The sequence below is a fragment of the Polyergus mexicanus genome, unplaced genomic scaffold (genome assembly GCF_030449975.1).
Source record: "Polyergus mexicanus isolate NDT 795.1 unplaced genomic scaffold, iyPolMexi1.0 SCAF_13, whole genome shotgun sequence".
NCBI lineage: Eukaryota > Metazoa > Arthropoda > Insecta > Hymenoptera > Formicidae > Polyergus > Polyergus mexicanus.
Window position 1 is genome coordinate 6,209,554 of NW_027223333.1, and position 21,818 is coordinate 6,231,371.

The 21,818-nt window shown below is 36.8% G+C and overlaps 1 protein-coding gene and 1 long non-coding RNA gene across 3 annotated transcripts in view; one reads left to right on the forward strand and one right to left on the reverse strand.

Annotated features, from left to right (window-relative positions):
• LOC138938663 (uncharacterized) overlaps positions 1-21,818 on the forward strand; it is a 23,329-nt gene continuing 1,511 nt past the window's right edge. The window contains exons 1-2 of the long non-coding RNA XR_011447737.1: positions 1-660; positions 21,103-21,240. This is a non-coding gene — a long non-coding RNA (uncharacterized lncRNA). The remainder of the gene's footprint in view (positions 661-21,102; positions 21,241-21,818) is intronic.
• Positions 19,993-21,818, reverse strand: part of LOC138938661 (ATP-binding cassette sub-family G member 5) — a 16,501-nt gene continuing 14,675 nt past the window's right edge. The window contains exon 7 of one of the 2 annotated variants that reach the window (XM_070305828.1): positions 19,993-21,435. In XM_070305828.1, coding sequence (XP_070161929.1) covers positions 20,839-21,435 — 597 coding nt within the window. In that variant the 3' untranslated portion in view covers positions 19,993-20,838. The remainder of the gene's footprint in view (positions 21,436-21,818) is intronic. The other variant, XM_070305829.1, reaches the window with a different exon arrangement.

Consider the following 21,818-nt stretch of genomic DNA (forward strand, 5'->3'; position numbering starts at 1 on the left):
ACGATCCTCGCTCGTCGTCGTCCGTGAAGCTTCTAAGTACTGACACATCGATTTCACAGTTACACGGCCAACGTCAAAACTGTGTCCGTCGCCCATCGGGATCGAGGAAGTTGTCAGCCTCGTCGTTGCGCGTCCTCCACGACGGAGTCGAGTGTACGTACATAAAAACGCGCGCGCCTCTGTGTGACCCGTAGTGGGTACGCGTGCACGCGTCTCCGTTACGAGCGTCTACTACGATTAATACTTTACTAGATATGACGAAATGGCACTTTGAATTGAGTGGCGGAACGCGTTCCCCGATGATCCCATCCGGAGAACGATCGCGCCGACGTTCACTCGTCGACGGCGCGACCCGATGAGTTCTCACGCGTTGTCATCATTTCCTGCGACACTACGCCGTGTATATGTGTGAGTCTACTCCGCCTCCTTCTCCTTCTCCTCTTCCTCCTCCTCCTCTCTCAAAGCTGTTGCCACCACTACAACCAGCACCGCCGCTGCCGCTGCCGTTGCCGTCGTCGTTGCCGTTGCCGTCGTCGTCGCCGTCGCCGTCGCCGTCGCCGTCACCGTCGCCGTCGCCGTCGCCACCGCTGCTGTTGCCGCCGCCAGCTCGTCCCAATTATCGATCTCTTAGTGAATCAAGACGACGCGTCCAAATTAATGGTACTGCTGTTACGGAATGTTTACGCTCGCCGTTCAAGAAATGCATGTCCGACTCGCTCTATCTCGCGCTTGACCCTCGGCGCTCGCGCGAGCTCGCTCTATCGTCACGGCGCGCCAACAACGGTCGTTCCATCCTTGTCGCCCGCACATTCGCGCGCCACCACAACGGGCTCGTCGTGCGCGCTCGCTCCCGCCTTCAGAGCGTAGTTCGAAACTAACGGTCGTGTACGTACGCGGATGAATCGTGCTCCGCGATCAACGTTTCCGTATCCGTCCGGTCGAAAGGTATCTCCGTTCGAGCGCGAGACGTCCGTTCCCTCACTCTCTGTGTTTCTCTCACCTCACAAACTCCTCCAACGTCGCTCCGAAGTCCAAGATATCCCCATCGGCAGATTTCCTCAACTCGACGAAGAAGAGACTGCCACTTCACAAGTATGTGAAATAGACTTTGTCCTCTCTTTCTCTTCGTTTAGTCGCTCTCGCTCGCTTCCCGTAGGCCACACCTTATCTCGAACGTACGTCCGTCCGTCGAGAGTCAGTCGAGAATGGAGCAGAACGGGTGCTCGGCGCGTCGCGCCAAGGGCGGGAGACGCGGCGGACATGCGGGACGATTCGTCGACGGTCACGTGAGCCCGCGCGGCTGGCCAATCGCCGCGCGGGCTGACGTCAGTTCATTGACAAAAGATGTTTTCATTAACGAGGCGTGGGTAGTGGATGTGTCGGGGGTCGGTGCTGACTGAGCCGTCGTTGAAGCGGCTCTGTTCGGCCTCGCGGCGACGGTTAGGGGGACGCGACGGGGCACCGCACGTTTACACGCGCTCTCTCACGCGTGCGTGGGCGCGTATTATAGCGAGCCATGCGCGAGAAGGAAAGAGCCCTCGTTGCGACGTGCACGCGCACTCGCGTGCACGTGCTGCTCGTCGACAGGGACGACCACGACGATCCCTGTCACCCCCTCGATTCGATAATCTCTCTCTAGTTTTTGATAGAATCAATATCCCTGCTTTTCTCCTGTCATCTATTTACCAAATAAGGATATACATTACTATTTCTTCCTTACATTAACGTTGAATCATATATTTTAGATTGATCACAATTTTAGTAACATATTATATTTGTCCGCTATTTAAGTTACCCGGGATCTACTTAGATATATCGTCAGGAATTGTAATTATTTTGTTTGTAAACATATAGTAATTTTTATCACGACGTCTTCCCGTCTCCGATCGATAAGTCGCGATATCGCGTGCTACACGCGGTTGTATAATGGTATCGACGTCTCGCGTAGTACGTCTAAAGCCCATGCAGTGCACGTAGTATACTCGGTAACGATTTCTCATTTGTATGACAAAACGATGACCTCGCAAGATAAATCCTGGGCTCTGTTGCACGAAAGAATGTACATGCATGCTTTTGACGTAAGTTTATATATTAACATTTGATATAAGTATATCATTAAGAAGGTCGCAAAATTTTATGTTGTAACAATCTCACGACATAATGATTAATATGCAAAAATTGAAACATGGAATATATATAAAGTATATAAAAACATTTTCTTTTAAATTACAAAATTTAAAATGATGAATATTTTATTCGACATCCATTTATCAATTGAAAAAGTAAGCGAACAGCGATATACGTAATAGAAGTAATTCAGGGAAAAGCTTCAAAGAGTATAGTGTAAGGTATAGAAAATTTTTTGATATACCGATGATGTTTATAATGTCGCGAATGACTAAGAATCTCTATACAAATGATCCATTAATCTACACGCTGCAGCGTATTGAATTATTAATTGAAATGTATTGCAATTACAATATATTACCCAGAAATACATTATCTCTGACAGATAAAGTAACGTCATAAATTACAAAGTATCAAATCCTATTATTATTCAAATTTTATTGATCAGTTTCTTTTATTAGAAACTCAAATAATTAATTCGTATTAATAAAATTATTCATACGCGTTGCAAGTAGATAATTGAGAGAGAAAAAAATGCAAAATCCTAGTTATTGACTAATTTTAGATGAATTTTGATAGACTTTTGACTTCGGGGTATAATTATCAATATAAAATTGAAATTTTTACGCAGAGAATTGCGGATAAATAATTGCAGCGTAAATAATTAAGTTTTGATAGAAGAGAAAGATCGTTTCACGATCTTCAACCGAAGAAATATCGCTCCTTTCGTCAGACGCGTCTCTCGTGTACGGTCACGTATACGCGATTCTAAGGGCTCAATGTAAAGCACGCACGGGAGGACGTGCCATCGACTGATACGGCCTTGGCCCTTCCGTTTACGCGAAGCGCCTGTCCTCCGTTCATCGCGTTCAGCTCGGTTCGACTCTCTCGCTCACTCTTACTCACTGACTCACTCATGCATTTGTTCTTCCTCTCCGTCTCACTGTCTCACTCTTTCTCTCTCTCTCCTCTGGCAAAAGGGGACGACAGCCTATCAGACGGCCGTGCCAGGCGTGGGTCGGCATTCCATTCATTTGGGCGGCTGTCGTTGAAGATTTTCGCGTTCGATCGCGCGGCGGCCGCCGCTTTATCGCGCTACCCCCTCGCGGGGGATGGTGAGGGAAGAGAGGTAACGTGGTCGCAAGGAAGGGGAGGAATGAAGGCTGGAAGGCCCGTTGACGAGGGTATAGGAAAACGGGACAGAGAGAGAGAGAGAAAGCGAGGGTTGAAACGGGGCGTGAAGGAAGGAAAGAGAGAGAGAGAGAGAGAGGAAGGTCGGGAAAGGGCCGCGGGCGTTTGTGACCTTCCGCGGGTATCCGACGCGTGCCGACGAATTGGATTCGATCCGCGTGGGTGCCGGATAAGGTGAGCACCCGGCACCACTCGTCCTGCCGCGCGCGCGCCCCCCCCCCCCCTCTTACCCCTCCCCTCTCCCCCGTGTTTGCCTCAACGTCAATAATGCTCGGAGTTGCGGAGGCTTTAACGTTAAAGCAGACGAGAAGGATCACCTCGTCGGTCGTCCGATGTCGGAAAAGCCTTTTCGAAAATCTAGCGATCTATTTTGATATCGATTCCCAGCGTGATCGACTCGCGTTCACTCATCGCCGGAATATTTTTCCTCTGTGAAAAACACGTAAGAGAGAAAATTTGTGACCTTCCATGATCTCGATTTTCCCCCGAAGAAGAGAGTAGAGATCTCCGATGTAGCAGCTGTGCCCGATAGTCTACATAATCCACGTTTTTGTCATTGGAAAAAATCGAAGCCACCCAACCTAACTTACAAAATTACAAGATTAAATGTTTAATTTTAACGGATCGAAAATACCGGTGATCGTCCCCGTCACGTTCTTGCTTTCTTCTTTATATAGTTATTAAAATTTTACAATTTATCAAGAATAGACGTATATATGTATAGAATAGAAGATATAAAAATATATCAGTTTTATATAGCTATACAATGTACTACTTTTAACATACGTTCTACCTTTCAATTTTAATCCCGTTAAATTATTTTCCAATTCGTGTTTGATATGCGGTAGAATCTTCAGCTACTATATAATGTATATCTCTAGATGCAAATCTAGCTACGAGGAAATGTCAAATATCTGGAAACGCTTACGTTACGCAAACTATATTTAGAAACGACTGTTATATAGACACTCGCGCATCTGGATCCCTTGTAACAATGAACAGAGTAACGTTTGATACGTCACAATGAAATGCGTGGGAGCGTACCATAGGAATCTCAGATGGAAATAACAGTGCAACGCATGGCTAATTGTGAGACACGGAGACGATTATTGTCTTTCGCCTTACGCTATACATATACACATTATACGGTTCACTCTCTACATAGCCGGAACGGCTTGTTGCGAAATTCGCAATTAAAAATTAACGGAAGAAACCGGATGTGTGGACGAATCGCGGCTCCATTGATACACGAAAGGCGAAGGATCTTGTACGATGAATTAGTAACGATTGGAGAAAGTGATATACAAAATTCACGGGGACTCGAATGACTCTGAAGATGATTTCGAGAAATTATGCTATTCGAGTGATATATTGGAATTATACAGTTCGTGTGTTATACGGATTTAACTTTTCTTCGCAATCGTGCCGATATGAATGATAAAATCTAGCTCTTTGCACGACTAATAGTTTTTACGTTAAAAATTTTCATAAAAGTAAACTGAAACACTAGAATTTTATTAAATATCGCGGTTACGTTATAGAAAACATCTACTAGAGTATTATTCTTATAATGTAAATTATATCGAGAGAATGCGGGCTTTAGTGCTAGTATGTTTGTCAATTAATCTTTTTTAATCGATTATAAAGAAACAAAAGAAACGAATTGTTTTTGTGAAAATAAAAGTTCTGAGATGACGGAATAAAAATATAAAATATAAGAATTATATGAAAATAGTGCTCGGGGCGCTATCTTTCTCTCTTGTTTTGATTATGGATTGTTTACACATAAGCTGCTATTGTTCCACCTTATCATTAAAGACATTTTTATTCTTGGAAAATTTGAGGCTCGACAGGAAGCAGAATATTTTCTTCCACTATGAATAGTACGCCCTCGCGACTATACTTGTGACGTGCACGTCTATTATAATGACGCGATATAATAATCTATTATCGCATCCGTACCACACACACAATTGTAACCATTCCAAAAATAAAGTACTTTCGCTCATGTACTTGTCATCTAGTATCGGGTCTGGGAATAATATTCCATTTACAAATCCTGGCGCTCTTTAACGTGGGCGTCGCGAATGCAGAAAATCGCCTATTATGCAATTGCAACGGATAAACCAAATGAAATATTTCGTGCGAACCGACATCAATTTCTGCGATGATCCGCGAAAATGTCATTCTCTTCGTGAAGGATCTTCGAGGAAAGCGAATGATCGATAAGATCGAAATTCTTGGGATAATTTAAACGGCTGTGCGTTGGAATCGTTTCCGTTTTAAATGACATTTCGAAGTCATTAATAGATCAACAGATATTAATAAACTATCCTTTTTTTACAATAGCGAAGGGTATATCTAAAAATGCAGCTTTATTTAATCGCAGTTAATTATAATAATTACACTTTTTTTTTTTTAAACTGGCAAAAATTCTTATTGACATTGAGAGAAGAGGCGTCAAACAATTTCTTGATTTTCAGGATAATGTAGTTTTTTTTCTTAATTTTGTAATTTTTGACAGAAATGTATTTTCATCTTATTGTTAGTCGTGTATTTTAAAACGATCTCTAATATTATATTCGCGAAAAGATAGCAGCATTATATTAATCATTATAATGAGGTATTGAGGCTAAATTGAAAATAAAGTAGTCCATTGATTTTAAAATGGAATCGTGTGTAATCCGATTCTGTGTTCGCGATGTAGTAATCAAACATTCGCACGTTCGAATCGAGCCAATTCTTGCTCATTTCCTCGAAGCTGCCGCTTTCCCTCATTATCGTCGTAGATGGCAAACGCATTCTCTTCAATGTAATTAACCGCGAACGATGTTTTATCACGCAAAAGAAAACGTATTACGTAAAGTAAGCGAATTATCGCGAATAAAACGATGAAATAAATAAAACAGTAATTTTTTTTTTTTAAGACAAAAAATAATTAATATTTCGATATACTTTTATAATAAATAATTCGCATGTCTTAATAATGACAGAGCGAAGAGAATTATTAATATCATATCGTGAAACTGATAGCTTATATTTAAGGAAGTGAGCGTTTCCTGAAGATTATTATTCTGCATTTCTTTCCCAGAATTAACTTTGACCGTTCTATTCTACGGTCAAATCCAAGTCATCGAGCTTCAAAATGGAATTTCCGTTCAGAGCATAGTAACATAGTAATAAATTGTTATGTCTGCTCCACAAATGATTGCATTACAATGTGTAATTTGCAAGTCAGCGGTTTAAAAGGATTGAGTCGTTTCTATCGTTCGTGCTTATTCGAATACTGCCTAATAAGTCTGATTTAGCGATTATTTTTAAAAACAGATTAGTTCATTATTAAATTATTATTTATATATACATTCTCTCATCATAAATATAAAAAAAAGATGAAACTTCCTGTTATAAAGAATGATAATAAGAATATGACATGACGTAACAAGGACAATTTATATATAAATGGGAAGAACGTAAAAATACGGGAATACAGCCCACGCCGCTCTCGTTAACGTCAGAAAAAAAATAAAGCGTCAATTCCGCGCCTTTAATCGCGAGATAAACTTACGCTTAACGAAAAACAATTCGCGTTAAACGAAGAGGCGCGCGTTATAGACAGAGGCAGGCATATAGTGTCAGTTACGACAGATACGATAATACGTACGTCGTGGCAGGTTGACGTAAGCGATACCTGACTGCCGATGACCTTAACAGGTGCGCGCATACTTAATAAGCATGACCATTATTTCGCGATGCAAATCGGAAGATGTGAAAACTGTTACTCAATCACAACTCCACGAGTATTTTGCACGCCCCTCGCGTGGACATTTTTCTGTTACAGTTTTATTATCTACAATTCTATGTCCTATTATCTACATCGTTCAATACTCTATGACGGATGCTACGTGGGCAGGCACATTATATATATATAATTATTTTTATCTAAATTTATTTTTTTATATTTTGTATGTATTATACATATATACATATAAAATACAAAAAAGATACAAAAAATAAATATAAATAAAAATACTTTTAATATATACTTTAATATATATATATATATATATATATATATATATATATATATATTAATATAAAAAAATAAAAATAAAAAAATATATACGATGAAAAATTAAATATGATGTCGATATACGAACAAAGAACTAGAATAACTAGAAGTAATCAATCTCACAAAATACATATGACTAAGGGATAAAATAAATGCGTGGGTTGTGTTGTAAAATACAATAAAAGCTTGGAGGATTCGCGGGTATTATTTATTTGCGTATGATAGATATTCGCGTAACTTGACGTTTGTAACCATTTTTCCTATTCGCATATCTCGAAATCAGAAATTGTTGTTCAGAAATAACGATATAACATGTATTTTCGATGCTTTAATTCCAGATAGTCATCATCCGTATCAGTTGCAAATTTTATTTTGAGATTAACGAGACAAATGTAAAAAATGAAGGATTTCTTTTTTATTTTCTCTTCTCTCTTTATACATGTCTTTATTTTATTTAATTTTTTTATATATTTGTCTCACAGTGTTTGCAATTTCCGTATTTGCATATTTCAATTTTGCAGAACATTATACGAATATAGAGCTTTTACGGTATAATATTACCGTATATTTTAATTTTGTAATTGATCAAATATTGTTTAAAGCTACGTAGCTAACGTTTCTCTTCTCATTGAATTGCAATTTTTGAATAATTGACTTTGGCAGTTGTGACCTTTTTTTCCCGTTAAACACATTTGATACATTCATTTAAAGAGAAATGCTCTCCGCATTTAGCTTGTTCTAATTGTGACTTTTAATAATTTGACGCGATATCGGTCTTTTCATAATAAATTCGTTAATATTTATACGATAATAATCGTTGACGCTCGTCATTATCGTCTGTCGTTGCAAAATTTCCTTTCTTTTCGCTTCCATATAAAATCTAATAATTGCAAGCTTAAAGCTTTCGAACAATGCCGATTAACATAAAAATTCTTTACAAACGCTCTTGGGTACCTCTCGACGTTATTTATCGTAGTGTATCGATGGCGCGCAAGAGCAGACAAGGTCGGCGGAAGCTACAACTGGTTTTATAATTTATTACCAATCGCTTATGTCCCGGACACACACTTGTGTCTCATTCATCGTCATGAGGAAACGTAATGTACCAAGAAATTATTGGTCTACGATGCGTCTCACGGAGCTGCTCCGCGCGCTCGCGCACGCGCTAGGTAAGATAGTAGTATTTCCACTCGCGTAAGTCCATTCACACGTTTCCATCGACCTAACCTAGCGTTACGTTCTGTGAATCAGGCTGCGGAGGTGGAGGTGGCGGTAACCATGACGCGATGTGTGCTTTTCTTTTATTGACTAACACCGCTGTCTCACCTCGTGCCTCATTGAATATCGATGCAATGTGGTGAACGTAAAAGTAATAATGAGCGTGGAATAACGAAGGGCAAAAAGGAATATACAATTGTCTACTGCGAAGCCGGATGCATTCGCAAACTTGGCATATGTATTTTTAAACGCGTAATCTCAGTATGCGAACGCTGCCATTTAATTGCGCGATAACTGACCCGCCGTAACGTGTCCTCGTAACGAAAAGAACTCAACCGTTCCAAATAATTCATGTCATTCAAAGACGAAACAGGAATCGAAAGATCGAAATCTGTTATGCCCTTTGTCGAAGGGAAACACATTCATATAAGCAACTCTGTTAATATATAAACGCGCTTTCTGAAGACTCCGAGGAGAAATATTAATCTTAAAGTCGTAAAAATTAGATCAATTTGGGTGTAAATAATAATTTTATCTAAGATAATAATTTTATCTGTAGATAATAATTTTGTCGTGAGAAAGAAACGGTTACGAACGGTTATGAATTCCATATTTGAACAATCCAAATATCCAAGTATAATGTAAAGTTTTTAATGTTCTCTTTGTGTTTTTTTGAAAAACGCACAAATATTATTCTCAATGAATATGATAGAAATAAATAAAAGCAACTTTCTATTTGTATGCACGATTTAGATCTTTATATTTCTAAAATACAATGTTCTTTATTTCAGCCTTCAGATATTCATAGCTATAATAAATATAAATATCAAGATCTATTAATATATTCTTAGATGTACTTTGATATTTGTTAATCTATATGTCGCAATTATATTTTGCTATAAAGGCATGTTTTATAAGTTTCTATAAATACATTATCTTATAAAAGAATATAATATTGAGACATATAATATAATTTTTCATAGTAGCGATTTTCAGAAATAATATAAAAAATATTGTATAACAACATATTTTTATATAATATATATTTGTTATTTATATGAATAATTATTTTTAAAGAAATAATGTTAGAGAGAGAGAGAGAGAGAGAGAGAGAGAACTTCCTTTTAATTATTCTATTATTTATTAATAGATTCAAATAAAACATTATCGCAAAAACTAACAGTTTAAATAAAATGATTCTATTATATAAACACATAAATATATTACTCTTTATTTTATTCAAGAAAGAAAAGTATCAGTGATTTCTAATAACGTGTATAAATCCTGCGTAGCTTTCAGCGACCATGAGGTCTGCATTTGGAACTGGAGGCGAATTGTTCGAGGAAGCGAAACATCCGCAGGAAACGTTTCAATTGCTTTTGCCTGAGTCAAAGCCGTTCTGAAATTTCCATATGTACGAAATTGCGAGTATGCATATTTCTGTTTATTTCACGATATCGAGAGACATGCGAGAGAGATAAATGTTTTTTTTTTTAGATATCAACATTTATAAAGAATCAGAAGCAAGAAAATTTATGCCACTTTCTCTTTGTTATTTTCAAATAATTAATTTATAAATTAAATCAATAATTTTTTCATGTAAGTCTGTACGATTTAAAATTATATATATTTAGGCTAGGAATTAAATAGTGTATATAGAATCTGGAAAAAGACGAGGCGCGTCGATGGCAATTCGCGATATCTATTTTTGCTCATGAGTTGCCGTGGTGGAAAACAAGGTCGTTAACCCGGGCTACGAGGACTAGTAGATCGATATAACCCGTGCATGAAAATGAATGATTTATTTTACGAGGAAAATCCTCGTAGTTTCTTCTTTTAGCGGATTAAAATTATTATATCGATTTTTTTTATGCCAAATGACTTCAATTATAAACTCTTTTTATTTGTACATATAATTTTAGATTTATTCGACAGTATCATACTGTACAGATGTCTCGAGTTATAATTAAAATAATTGATTATAAGTAATTAAAATTATTTAACATTGTCTATAAATAGAATTATCTTAAATAGAAAAATTAATAGAAGACAAAAATTACTCTTTTATATTCTATTTAAATAATTTACCAAAAATAAAATTTACATAATTATAATGTATGCTCTATTAAGTAAAAATTAAATTTAAGAACTTATCCAGAAAAAAATGTGCATAAAAAATGCAAAATATATCAATTATATAAATTCATTTTTAACTTTTAATGCATTATTATTAGAATAAATCTTTTAGAGAAAGAAAAAGAGACGTTATATCTTTATACATATATATATATATACAATATATTATAAATCTACATATATATATCACATGAAATTTTAATTTTTCAATGCTTTAATCTTTCAATGTTTTATTATCTTTAGATAGCATCTTACATATGTTTTTTTATAATATAGAATTTTTAATTATCAAATATATTTTACGCAATTAAAAATCTTTTTTTTTTTTTTTAGAGAGAGGAGTAGATTTATTTAATAAGTCAAAGCTCTCTTAATAAACCGAATTGTTCGTAAAAAATTGTCGTTGACTCCGTTGTTGGCGCATCGTCGAGAGAAAAATGATTATCGGGTTTACAGCAGCGCGTTGCGCTCACAGCCAGATGCAACGTCGAACGCACACGCCGGAAACGATCCCGCTGGCCTATACCGTCGCACGCGCGTGCACGCGTAAGCGTATATGCGTGAGTGCATTCGCGTTGCACTGATACGTTGCGAGGGTGTGGGGACGAGTGTGCGTAATACTACCACTATGGCGGCCCTAGGTTGACAGGAAATGGTACGAGATAAGATAATGAGGCCCCTCTCGCCTCCTCACCGCATCCGGCAGCTTTCTTTGCAGCGCCGGCTCTCGCGTTATAAAAGGCTCCTTTATATATGCGCCACTTATAGGGACACAGGTACGAACGCACCGAGAACTCGCAACGCAAAGGACTTCGATGCGTGCGTCCCCGATGACTGCCCTCGTAAAGGAATAAATACGTGAAGAGAATAATTAACAAAAATATAGGTACAAAGCGAATAAAAATAGAGAATATAAAAAAGTATTAATTAAATAAATATGAAAAAAATAATCGAGAGAAAGACAATATTGTTAACATAATATTGTTAACGTGTCTAAGGAACAAGCGGATAATAACTCCGTCATCGACCGCGATAGACTAATTTTTCTTTTTTTTTTATGTATCAAGAATTTTTTTGTTATTATCCAGCATATTTATAAAATCCAGTTTTTTTATCTTAACGTCTCTCTTTCTCTCATTTTCTCTTCTATATGATGCTTTAAATAATATTTTACGTTGTACCGAAATAATCACGTAACACAAGATTATTATATATAAAAAGATTATTCTTACATTTTTTTACTCGCGATTTATATTAATATTCTTCACGAATACGATATAATCCAGGGAATATACTTTTGATAACAAATGTAGACGGCGAGACGGCAAATTTCGCGTTAAAAGAAGAGCTTGGTTTCTTTATTTTCAATGCCGATGCACAGATAGCTGTCGCGTTTGTTGGGATTCGTCAGCGCAGCCGTGACTAACCGCATCCTGTTGTCAGTGATAACGGAAAAGGAGTATAACCACGCGAACGCGTGGTCCGTATTCCGTCTGTCGTTGTATATGTATAAACATCGACGATGCATCGTCACCGCTGGCGAGCATCGATCATTAACATCCGATTTTTCACCGGTCTTGCGCGGAAATCCTAATTTAATTACTGTTTTACGTAAAACGTACATGCGATTAATTACCGCAAAACTTCCGAATCATCTTCATCTCTTTGTTTCCGATAATATCGCGCAAAACGGTTCGTTTGATATGCTTGTGGCGGAATAAATATAGAATATTAAATTACATATCTTTACTCGAGAGAGAGAGAGAGAGAGAGAGAGAGAATGTTTTATTATATTTATCGATAAAATGTCGAACTATCGTTGTCGCGGAAGATTGTATATAGCAATACAAAAAAAAACGATGCTTCATAATGTTGCATTTCTAAAAAAAATATATAAAGCAAATGCTTTTTTATTTATTGATATTTAGGGAAAGATGTTATATAATTATTCTTCGCATAAAACTCACATTTTGAAATTAATTTCTATTTTCTCTTCATCCAGCGTTTATAACTGCCAATAATACTTTCTTCATTAAACGGAAACAAAAATACATTTTTTAGATTAATTAATATCAACAAGATGCTTTAGCCTGTTTAAATTAATCATGACTAGGATATAAATATCTCTTAGAAATTAATAAGTAAATGTAAAGTGTGTAAAAGAGAAAGAATATAAAAAGAAAAATTAATATTAATAAATTTAAAAAGGTTTATATATATATATAAATAATTACATGCAAATAACGTGATTATTTAAAAAATTGGGAATCTATAAAATATATTCCGCTCAAATGATATAATGAGACAATATAAAAGTTTATCCCATTTCCAAATATATATCTATAGCTAATAATAAAAATAATAAGAGTAATGTCCAAATATAGATAAATAATTATCCATGGTAATAACTATAATTAATTGTGGCCTTTTGTGTTTATGATATCCCGAGGGAGAAAGAAAGAGAGAGAATTCGTAAACAACCTCGCCAATTTGAAAAATTCAGCCTTAATTGGAGTGATGGTTAATCATTGGAGCAATCAGGCCGCTACTTGTCCATCTAGATGATAAAACATTCAGAGTCGTAGGTGGGTCCCGGTCGTTTCTTTTTTTAACGTCTCCTACGCTTCGAGGATGACCGTAAGGTTCAGGAATATGGGGGCGCCCGTTTATTTCTTTCTCTCTCTCTCTCTCTCTCTCTCTCTCTCTCTCTCTCTTTCGTTTTCAATGACTCTCGAAACTGGTGCGCCCACATTCCTCAAGGCACGCACAACCCACGACATAAACTCTCCCGCGCCCGTTCGCTATCTAGCTAGCCGTAAAACTGCCCACCAATGTTTCGCTCTGGTTCCCTTCACAATGTTCTTCTCAAACGATTCTGTCGATCGATTTGGAGGGGAGGAAAGATGGGTTTAATGGTCGATTTTGGTTGATCTATAGAGTTATATAGCAACAACCAAAGCTTGATTCTTTCGAACGTATCTTTCTTCTTTCGTGGATTTAATGCTTATTGAATAATTATAAATAATCATGATTCTTAAAAAATATTAACAATGAAAAGTAGTGACGAAAAAAGGATTGATACAATTGATTATTTACGATAAAATTATTAACAATTAATAATATGATTATTAAATTTTGATTGATTTAATAAGATTTAATTTTCAATAAAAAATTGAGAAGAGATAATATTTTTAAGATCTTTTATGAATCTGTATAATAATTTATCTTATTGATATATACATGGAATTGAAAATATAAACATGTAATTTTATAAAATTTATAAGTGATCTATACATACGCACATACTTTATATATAATTTCTTTTATAATACATTCGCTACATATTTCCCTAGATTTTCTCGAATATCTTGTATAGTAGCTTCCCGCTTTCTCTATCCGGAAGTTTCATGTTTCCATCAGCTATAGTTTCTCGGCATGGAAAAAAATCGCACATTATTCATTATTAAAAAATGCAATTAGAAAACACTCTAGAATCCGGTTTTTCACAAAATACAGGAAATGTGGGAAGCGTTTAATAATATTAATATAATGCAACTGTATAAAAGTGTTTTATTACATTTCCTTTCTGTGCAGTACTTCTATTATATGTTGCTCGAAGGGGATATAGTTTTTTTTTATACATAGATATGTGTCAACAAAAAAAGCCATTTTCGGAATAAGATCTTTTTCACATATATATACACACACATATGATATATACAATATATAAGGTAAACAGAATAAGCAGCTTTTATATTTTCTGACGTGACATTTCAATAGTTTCGCCTCGTTAATGACAGAATCAAGAATGCGATTCGAAGAAAACGTCTTGCATAATGCGAAGCATATCCGTTGTCGGCTGCGGAAACACAGCGTGAGGACTTCTCGGAATACATGACATAAAGCAAGTACGAGCAAAGAGGTTCCGAGAAGGTTCGCCATGCTCGCGAGCCTTCCAGGGTGTCACGTGAAAATAAATGCCGGGCGTGAGAAGATTCGGCCGCGTAACAGGTAATAATAAGATGGAGAAGGGGATATTGCATTATTAAGGGCCAAAGGAGCGACTTAACGCTCGGTATGGAAAAAAGGTCGGCAATTGTCGAAATTGCCGTACATATTTTCTACTCCTTCTGACAATGAGACTTCTTTTTTAATGTTGTACATTACATTCGCAGTAAGGTGATAACAATGAACGAGGCGGTAATACTGCACCTTTAATGAAGGGCTTGTAACAACAGGATATATATATAGAAACTAAGATAACGTTTCGTCGAGCGTAACACGAAGATTTTACGTTACGATAGGTAGGCTGCCAAAGTAAAGTAATCAATGAGGGAGCGAATAGTAGGGAGAAAGCTGAAGAAATACTGCGCTTCTCTCGCGCCCACGCGGGGATCTGCGACCTCGTCGTCTCTGTCTCCTTCGCTCCCCTTGCTAGGATCTTATTATTCTTTTCATAAAGCCGCTCCCCCTCCCGAACCTTGAGAAGGAAGGATCGTGTCGAATCGCCGTTAATGGAAAAAGTAGGATCGATATACAATAGATGATATGTGTGTGTATGTATCCTTTGTTGGTCTGCTAGTGTAGAATTGTTGCCTGCGAAAGGTTGGCTCCACAATATCAATTTATCCGGTTACAACGCCCGCTTGCTGCAATTCGAGCGCGGAGCGATATATCTCGGTTTACAAACGAACTTCTATAAGTACGTTGCGAATTAACAAGTTTTGTTTCGCCGCTTTACGGAAAGCGGACGAAAGCCCTCGTAAGTCCGTAAAACGTATAACCAAACGTGACTCGTATCTATAAATTCAAGCTATTTGTGTTGATCTATATATAGTAATCTTTTTACCAACAATTTTATAAAACAAATTTTATTTTTTGTTCAAATAGTTGTGAGAATTGACGTGTATCAAAAACTTCGTATGTACGCTCTCTTTCTCACCTTCTCCGCGTTTTTCTCTCAGCTATTTATTTTTTTCAATATTTACCTGACAAGGCTAACGTATCATAAATATGATATTGTTTGTCGAGCAATATCGATTCCCCGATACGAGCATCAGGGAATTTGAATAGCCGCGCGTAGGATGAACCGGGCGACCGGAAATAACGCGGTTTCACTCGCTGCTTGTATAACCGACGGTTATCGCATAAAAGTCTTGCGGATTGTGCTCTTCGTCGTATTATAACACAATGATACATTGACGCGATGTAACTACGATAATTCGCTCATTTTGCTTCTCTCTCTCTCTCTCTTTCTTGATGCGCAATTTTTTTTCTCTCATTTTTCTTGTCAATTAATATAGATTAAATATTACTTCCTATGTACATTTCTGCCTCGTTTTGCTTTGTATTTACTCATTAGCTCAATTCATTTTATGTAAAATTTAAATTCATTTCTTTTAATAGAAAAAAATTAATCTAAATTTCTGTTCAACTTGAAGAATAATATTCTCGAAACTCTGAGGAGAAAGAATTAATTCTGTCTTACCGTCACGAATCATTTTACTTATTCACGAAGCTACGAAAACGTTAAGAAAACGCAGAAAATGCGCCGCAGAATCGAAACACGTGTCACCAAGACATCCAGCCTTTGATTACTGGAGCTTAGGCGCATAAGCGTAAGCCGACATAAATTGTCGATTACCGTTGCAAACGGCCGCCTCCCTTGATGAAAGTTATTAAGTCTCGGCGCGCAACGACGGCGTGACGATAATTCCTGCAAAAACTCTCACTCTCTCAGCTAATTATTATGTAAATCGCTGGTATAATAACTCTCTTCGAGAGCGAACGCGAGTAACGTTATACAAACGCGGCGGAATCCGTCGTATCGTAATAATTCCATGGGTACGCAATGAACGAGTTTCTTGTGGACCACACGTACAAAGGTCGATTCATTGAGAAATCAGCTTATGTACCAAGTGTTTCACAGGCGAGAGATTCCGACGGTCGAAATCCCGTCAAAAATGCCCCTTTTAAACGATAAGTCTACTTCGCAAATTAGTTCAAGATTCTCACCAACTACGGCTCATATTTTTTAACCTGCCGGAAATTTATCATATACATTCGCCGAAAGATACGAGTCTCGTGTATAATCGATCGCGTTACTTATGAAGCATCTTGTATATTACGGCTAGTTCTCTCATTGGAAACGAGACTCAATTGATTGTACTCGATAGCTTTGCTTTATTTAGACTCCACGTCCAAGCTCCGAATTCCGATACTCGCGCAGATAGAATCTCCTTTACGGGATTGGCACGCGACCTAATACATCTTGTAATATTACACAATACCGAATTTCCCTAATACGGCACGAAAGCGAGCCGTTGGACCTTTCGCGAACAGCGATTGAATATCGATTACGCTTTTGTTAGAAACTTGATTATTTATGAATTTAATCAACTGTGTGGACTGTTTTTTTTTTTTTTTTTTTTTTAATATTCTATGGATTGATTATAAAACGGATGAGCTATAGTATTTGTAAAAAAAAAAAAAAAAGGACATTATATTAGTCTGGAATGAATATTCAACGTTCGCATTTTTCTTTGCGTGCAAGTTAAGCTATCACGAAGCGTTATTTGAATAATGAAAAATCCGAGAAGTTTAAGCTGCCTCGAAAATCCATACTAATTTGTTTCTCTTTACGATGTCACTGACATTTACCGGCGATGTTTCCCAAGTGTAGTCATGCCGCCCACTCGTTCCTAGAAGAGAAAAAATTTAATCCGCACAAATATTGTAAAAGAGAGAAAATTTAGACTTTCTCTCAAGCTGTAAAATTTAAATATTCTTCTTTAATAAACATCTCATTGGTTTTTTCCTATATCACGAAAACGTATCGTGTAATTTTTTGTCATTGATGCATTGAGAGCGTAGTTTTATTTGATAAATTAATATTGGATACATATATATATTATTAGCGATATATAATTATTAGTAGAGATATTAATGAGATCTCGTGAAAAACATTTAATATAATTTTTGTTCCAATTAGAATTTTCATCGAAAATTATGCTGATATTTATGAAATGTAACATTAAATAATATGTATTATATATAAGTAACGCGAGAGAATGTAATTTTCGATGAAATATTACTTTGCAGAGTAACTCGAGAAATGAAGTGTAGTGACAGATAAATATTTTTCCGAAATATCTATAATCTCGATGACAGTCATTAGCGAGTTAAGAGTACATACACATGAATCAACGCGTGAATGGAATCCTTCCATTCTTACCGATTTTTATCCGCCGTATCTGGTCGTACGATCGGTCGTTATCGTGCGACAGCGATAAGAGATCTCGCTCGGCGAGATACGCTCGTCGGTCGAGTTCGACGAACGCTCTCGACAGCGCTAATTGGAGTAATTAATTGCAAACTCGATGAAAGTAAGCTTACATAAAAGTGAATTATCATTGCGACACTCATGACGAGTAATTTCTGTGACTGTGACGACAAGCGAGAGTTCGCAGAGATCAATTGCGATGAGCGATCGATTATTGGACGCGATCGAAATAAGAGCAGTGGTCAAGCAATATTTAATCTTTTAAATGTCATTGTCTCGATTCGTCCGTAAGATACGCTCTATATTGACCGAATAAAACTTCTAATCGAGGAGCCCACGTTTGTAACGTTAAAAGCGATGCTAAATGTGGAACACGCTATCGCGCGGCTAAGATTGGATCTGATGAAAACACGTACTCTCTTAAACAGAATCAATCAAAAAGTCACTGATTAAAGTAGCGATACAAGATTTCGTCCAACATTCGTGAATATTTCAAGTGAATCTTCAGTGAAAACGGTCACGCTTTGCTTTTCCATCTCTCTCTTATGTCTTACGAATTATAACAATAACATTCACTGAAAAGTCGTATATATTCGCAAGGTGTGCTTTTTAAATCTTTTTCTATTTATTTTGAATTGTTACGTTTTATAGGAGAAACCCACACACGCGCATATCTCGAATGAAACACGTCAAAAATTCAGAATTATATACATATTGTTTTTTACTCTCTTATAAAATCTAATAAACTTATGTCGGAAGAAAATAAGCAATTTTTGGTTCAACTCAGATATTTTTCTATAATAAAATATATTGCTGTACAAATTTCTTTTAAATATAATACTATAATATATATGAGAGAGAGAGAGAGAGAGACACATTTTAAACGATTGAAATAACTACTACCACTAATCCTTTCAAAAAGATTTCACTGATTTTTAGTACACATCATTTTTCTTATAACCGAGGCTATGAGTAACTATTCTTCATTGCTCCTTCTTCAGCGAAAATACATTTATTTCATTTAAGAGAGAGAATACTAGAGTTATTTTTCCGCCAGTTAAACGCGGAGTAATGCGCGCGTATAGAGTTTCTTAGAATTTTTAATAAAATAACGCAAGAATCTACGCTAACAATGTACCGACGTAGAGACAAAATAGCGAATCGTTCTTATTTTTAATCGCACTTTGCATTTCTTAACATGCGTCATTCGCGGGATAAATTTGCTCCACGTGGTATCGATTTCTAATAAACGTCTAAAGCATGCGTTTATTAGTCGCAAGCCCTTTATAACTTGATTTGCGTAGTACGAAAGAAGGGTGGCAGTTTATCGATCTCGAAACAATCTGTGGTGGAAATGTGAAAATGGACTTTGGCTATATATAACATACGCGATTTTGATCCCTCTCTCATAAAGGATTCTCATTGTAACACTCAAATCCGCTTAGCTGGAATATCGTATTTTTAAAAGATTCGTTAAATTGACGTTTCTTTCAAATATAAATGATTTCTTTGCTGATATCTTTATACATGTTTCGATAAAAATTAATAATTATACGACAGGTATCTTCGATATCGGCGGCTACAATATCTAGATGGAGCCTACGAACGGAGACTTGCTAACGTGAAATAAGTCAGTTATCTATTGTTGAATCATTGTTAATGTTATTCGCTGGTGGCAAAATTCCCTGCAGAGAGTATCGTATTTTACGTTTCGCCAAAAAAAAATAATGAATCTAAAAAAATTCAGCCTGTTTGAAACAACCGAAAAGAATAATGCTAAATCTTTTTTCTCTACACACATATTATAAATAATTTTTATTATATTAAGAGATATTAAGAGATTAAAAATTAAAACTCGAAATATTTGAATATAAATAAATAATATTTGCGTCGAGGTAATATATCATTGCTGCAAATTTTTGCCGATCTAAACGATGATACGCAGTTCTTTTGAATTTTAGGATGTGTGTGGAATGAACGAAACTGGCAAAATTATTCGTTTGATGAGAATATTTAATACGATTACAACAATACAGTTAAGACAATATATAAAGTATTAAGCGTGTCTGTTGTATATAAACGGCGGGCTTCTATTACGGGATAAGGTAATGTCTCGTTATAAGTTTTGTACTTTATATCGCCCGCGTGTCTACTCTGCGAGTCCCTAAAGCTTATTTCTTTAAAGAATCGCAACGGAGTAGACATTAATGAGACATTACGAACGCGAAGTAAGTATATAGATTGTATCGAGAGAGGAAGAGAGAAGCACTATTGATTTATTTAAAATCCTACTGTTAAAGTTTGATGAACAAGAAATTCAGGTGGCATCCGGTATCACCGGTGTTGATCGAGATTTTAAATATCTTATATAAGAAATTATATAAGAAATTTAACGTGATAAGTTTCGTTTTTTCAATCTTTCGGGAAAACGCCCCAAAAATAAAAATTTTTAATAAATGAAATCAAATAAACTACAATTGCCGAAAATAATATTCAAGAAAACCATTTAAAAAATCTCAGTTTTCGCAAAAATACTATTTATTTCAGCCATTTGGCACACTGAATTAGTAAAGCGCTATCTCAGAGAGCAAGTGTTAAATTTAAGACGTTTCGTTACCGTAATCCAAAGAAATCATCGTCGCGCTTGTATCTCTAATATATGATCTTGGATCTTTAAGAGATTCTAGAAATTATCTCGACGAGAACAGCTTTACGAAACGAAGAGTAAAAGTCTGCTTAAATCAACTTCGCACAACTCGCGAATTGTACATAATCTCGATTTTATATTTTACGAGATTCCTCTCGCGTAGTAAAATCAGGGTTTGTTCGGGGCGCTTCTGGGTCTCTTCGGCGTCGCGTATTTGACGCACAGGAAACCCAGAACGATCAGAACGGCCGTGATAGCCACGCCAGTGCCCAGCCACAACTCGCCGGGTACGTTTAGCTTGTCGAGGGCGACTTCGCGAAGGGCTAACGCGCCATCGGGTGGCTCGCACGCCGCCTGAATGATGATGTCCTGCCGCTGGATCTGCTTAGGCCTACAGTTGGCCAGCTTACTCATACTCTCGCTCCTGTGCAGACGCGGCAGCAGCAGCGACAACGACCACTGCATCGTGCTGATCCGCTGATACCACGACGGCAAATTGTCCAAATGCAAGGTGATGCCGCCGGCCAGGCTCATCTCGCCCACCACCACGCCGGCAAACAGCGCTGCCAGGTATGTAGACTTACACACGTGCGCGAAGAATGTGCAGATGAGATGCTGCAGCATCAGATACAGCAGACCGACGGCAAGGTAGTTCCACAGCGACGTCAGGTTCTCGTCCGGCACCAAGTGCAGCCCCGACATGGCGAACGCCGGCGCCAGGTATATCAGGTAAACTACGCACCAGGATGGTACGCTGCAGATGAGCTGAGAACAAAAAGCGATGTGTTACCGCTTATAGTACTTCTCTTAAAAATCTTATTGTCAGATTTGACGGTATATCTTATAAAATATCTATATATTCTTTGCTCTTTTAGATTAACAATATTTTGGACAATTTTTAGTGTATTTATGTAAATTATATTTACACATATATTAATTTTAATTATTTTATATCGCAAATTGGAATTGGAGCACATGTTTTTTTTTTATTTTGACATATATTTGCTTTATATTAATTTAGTCATACACAAAGTTAATCAAATATCTTAAAAATATCAAAAGCTTTTAATGTAACGAGAAAAAAGAAAGCAAGTATGTGTAAAAAAAGAGATTTTTATAACTTATTTATTTTATATCTTGCAAGAAAA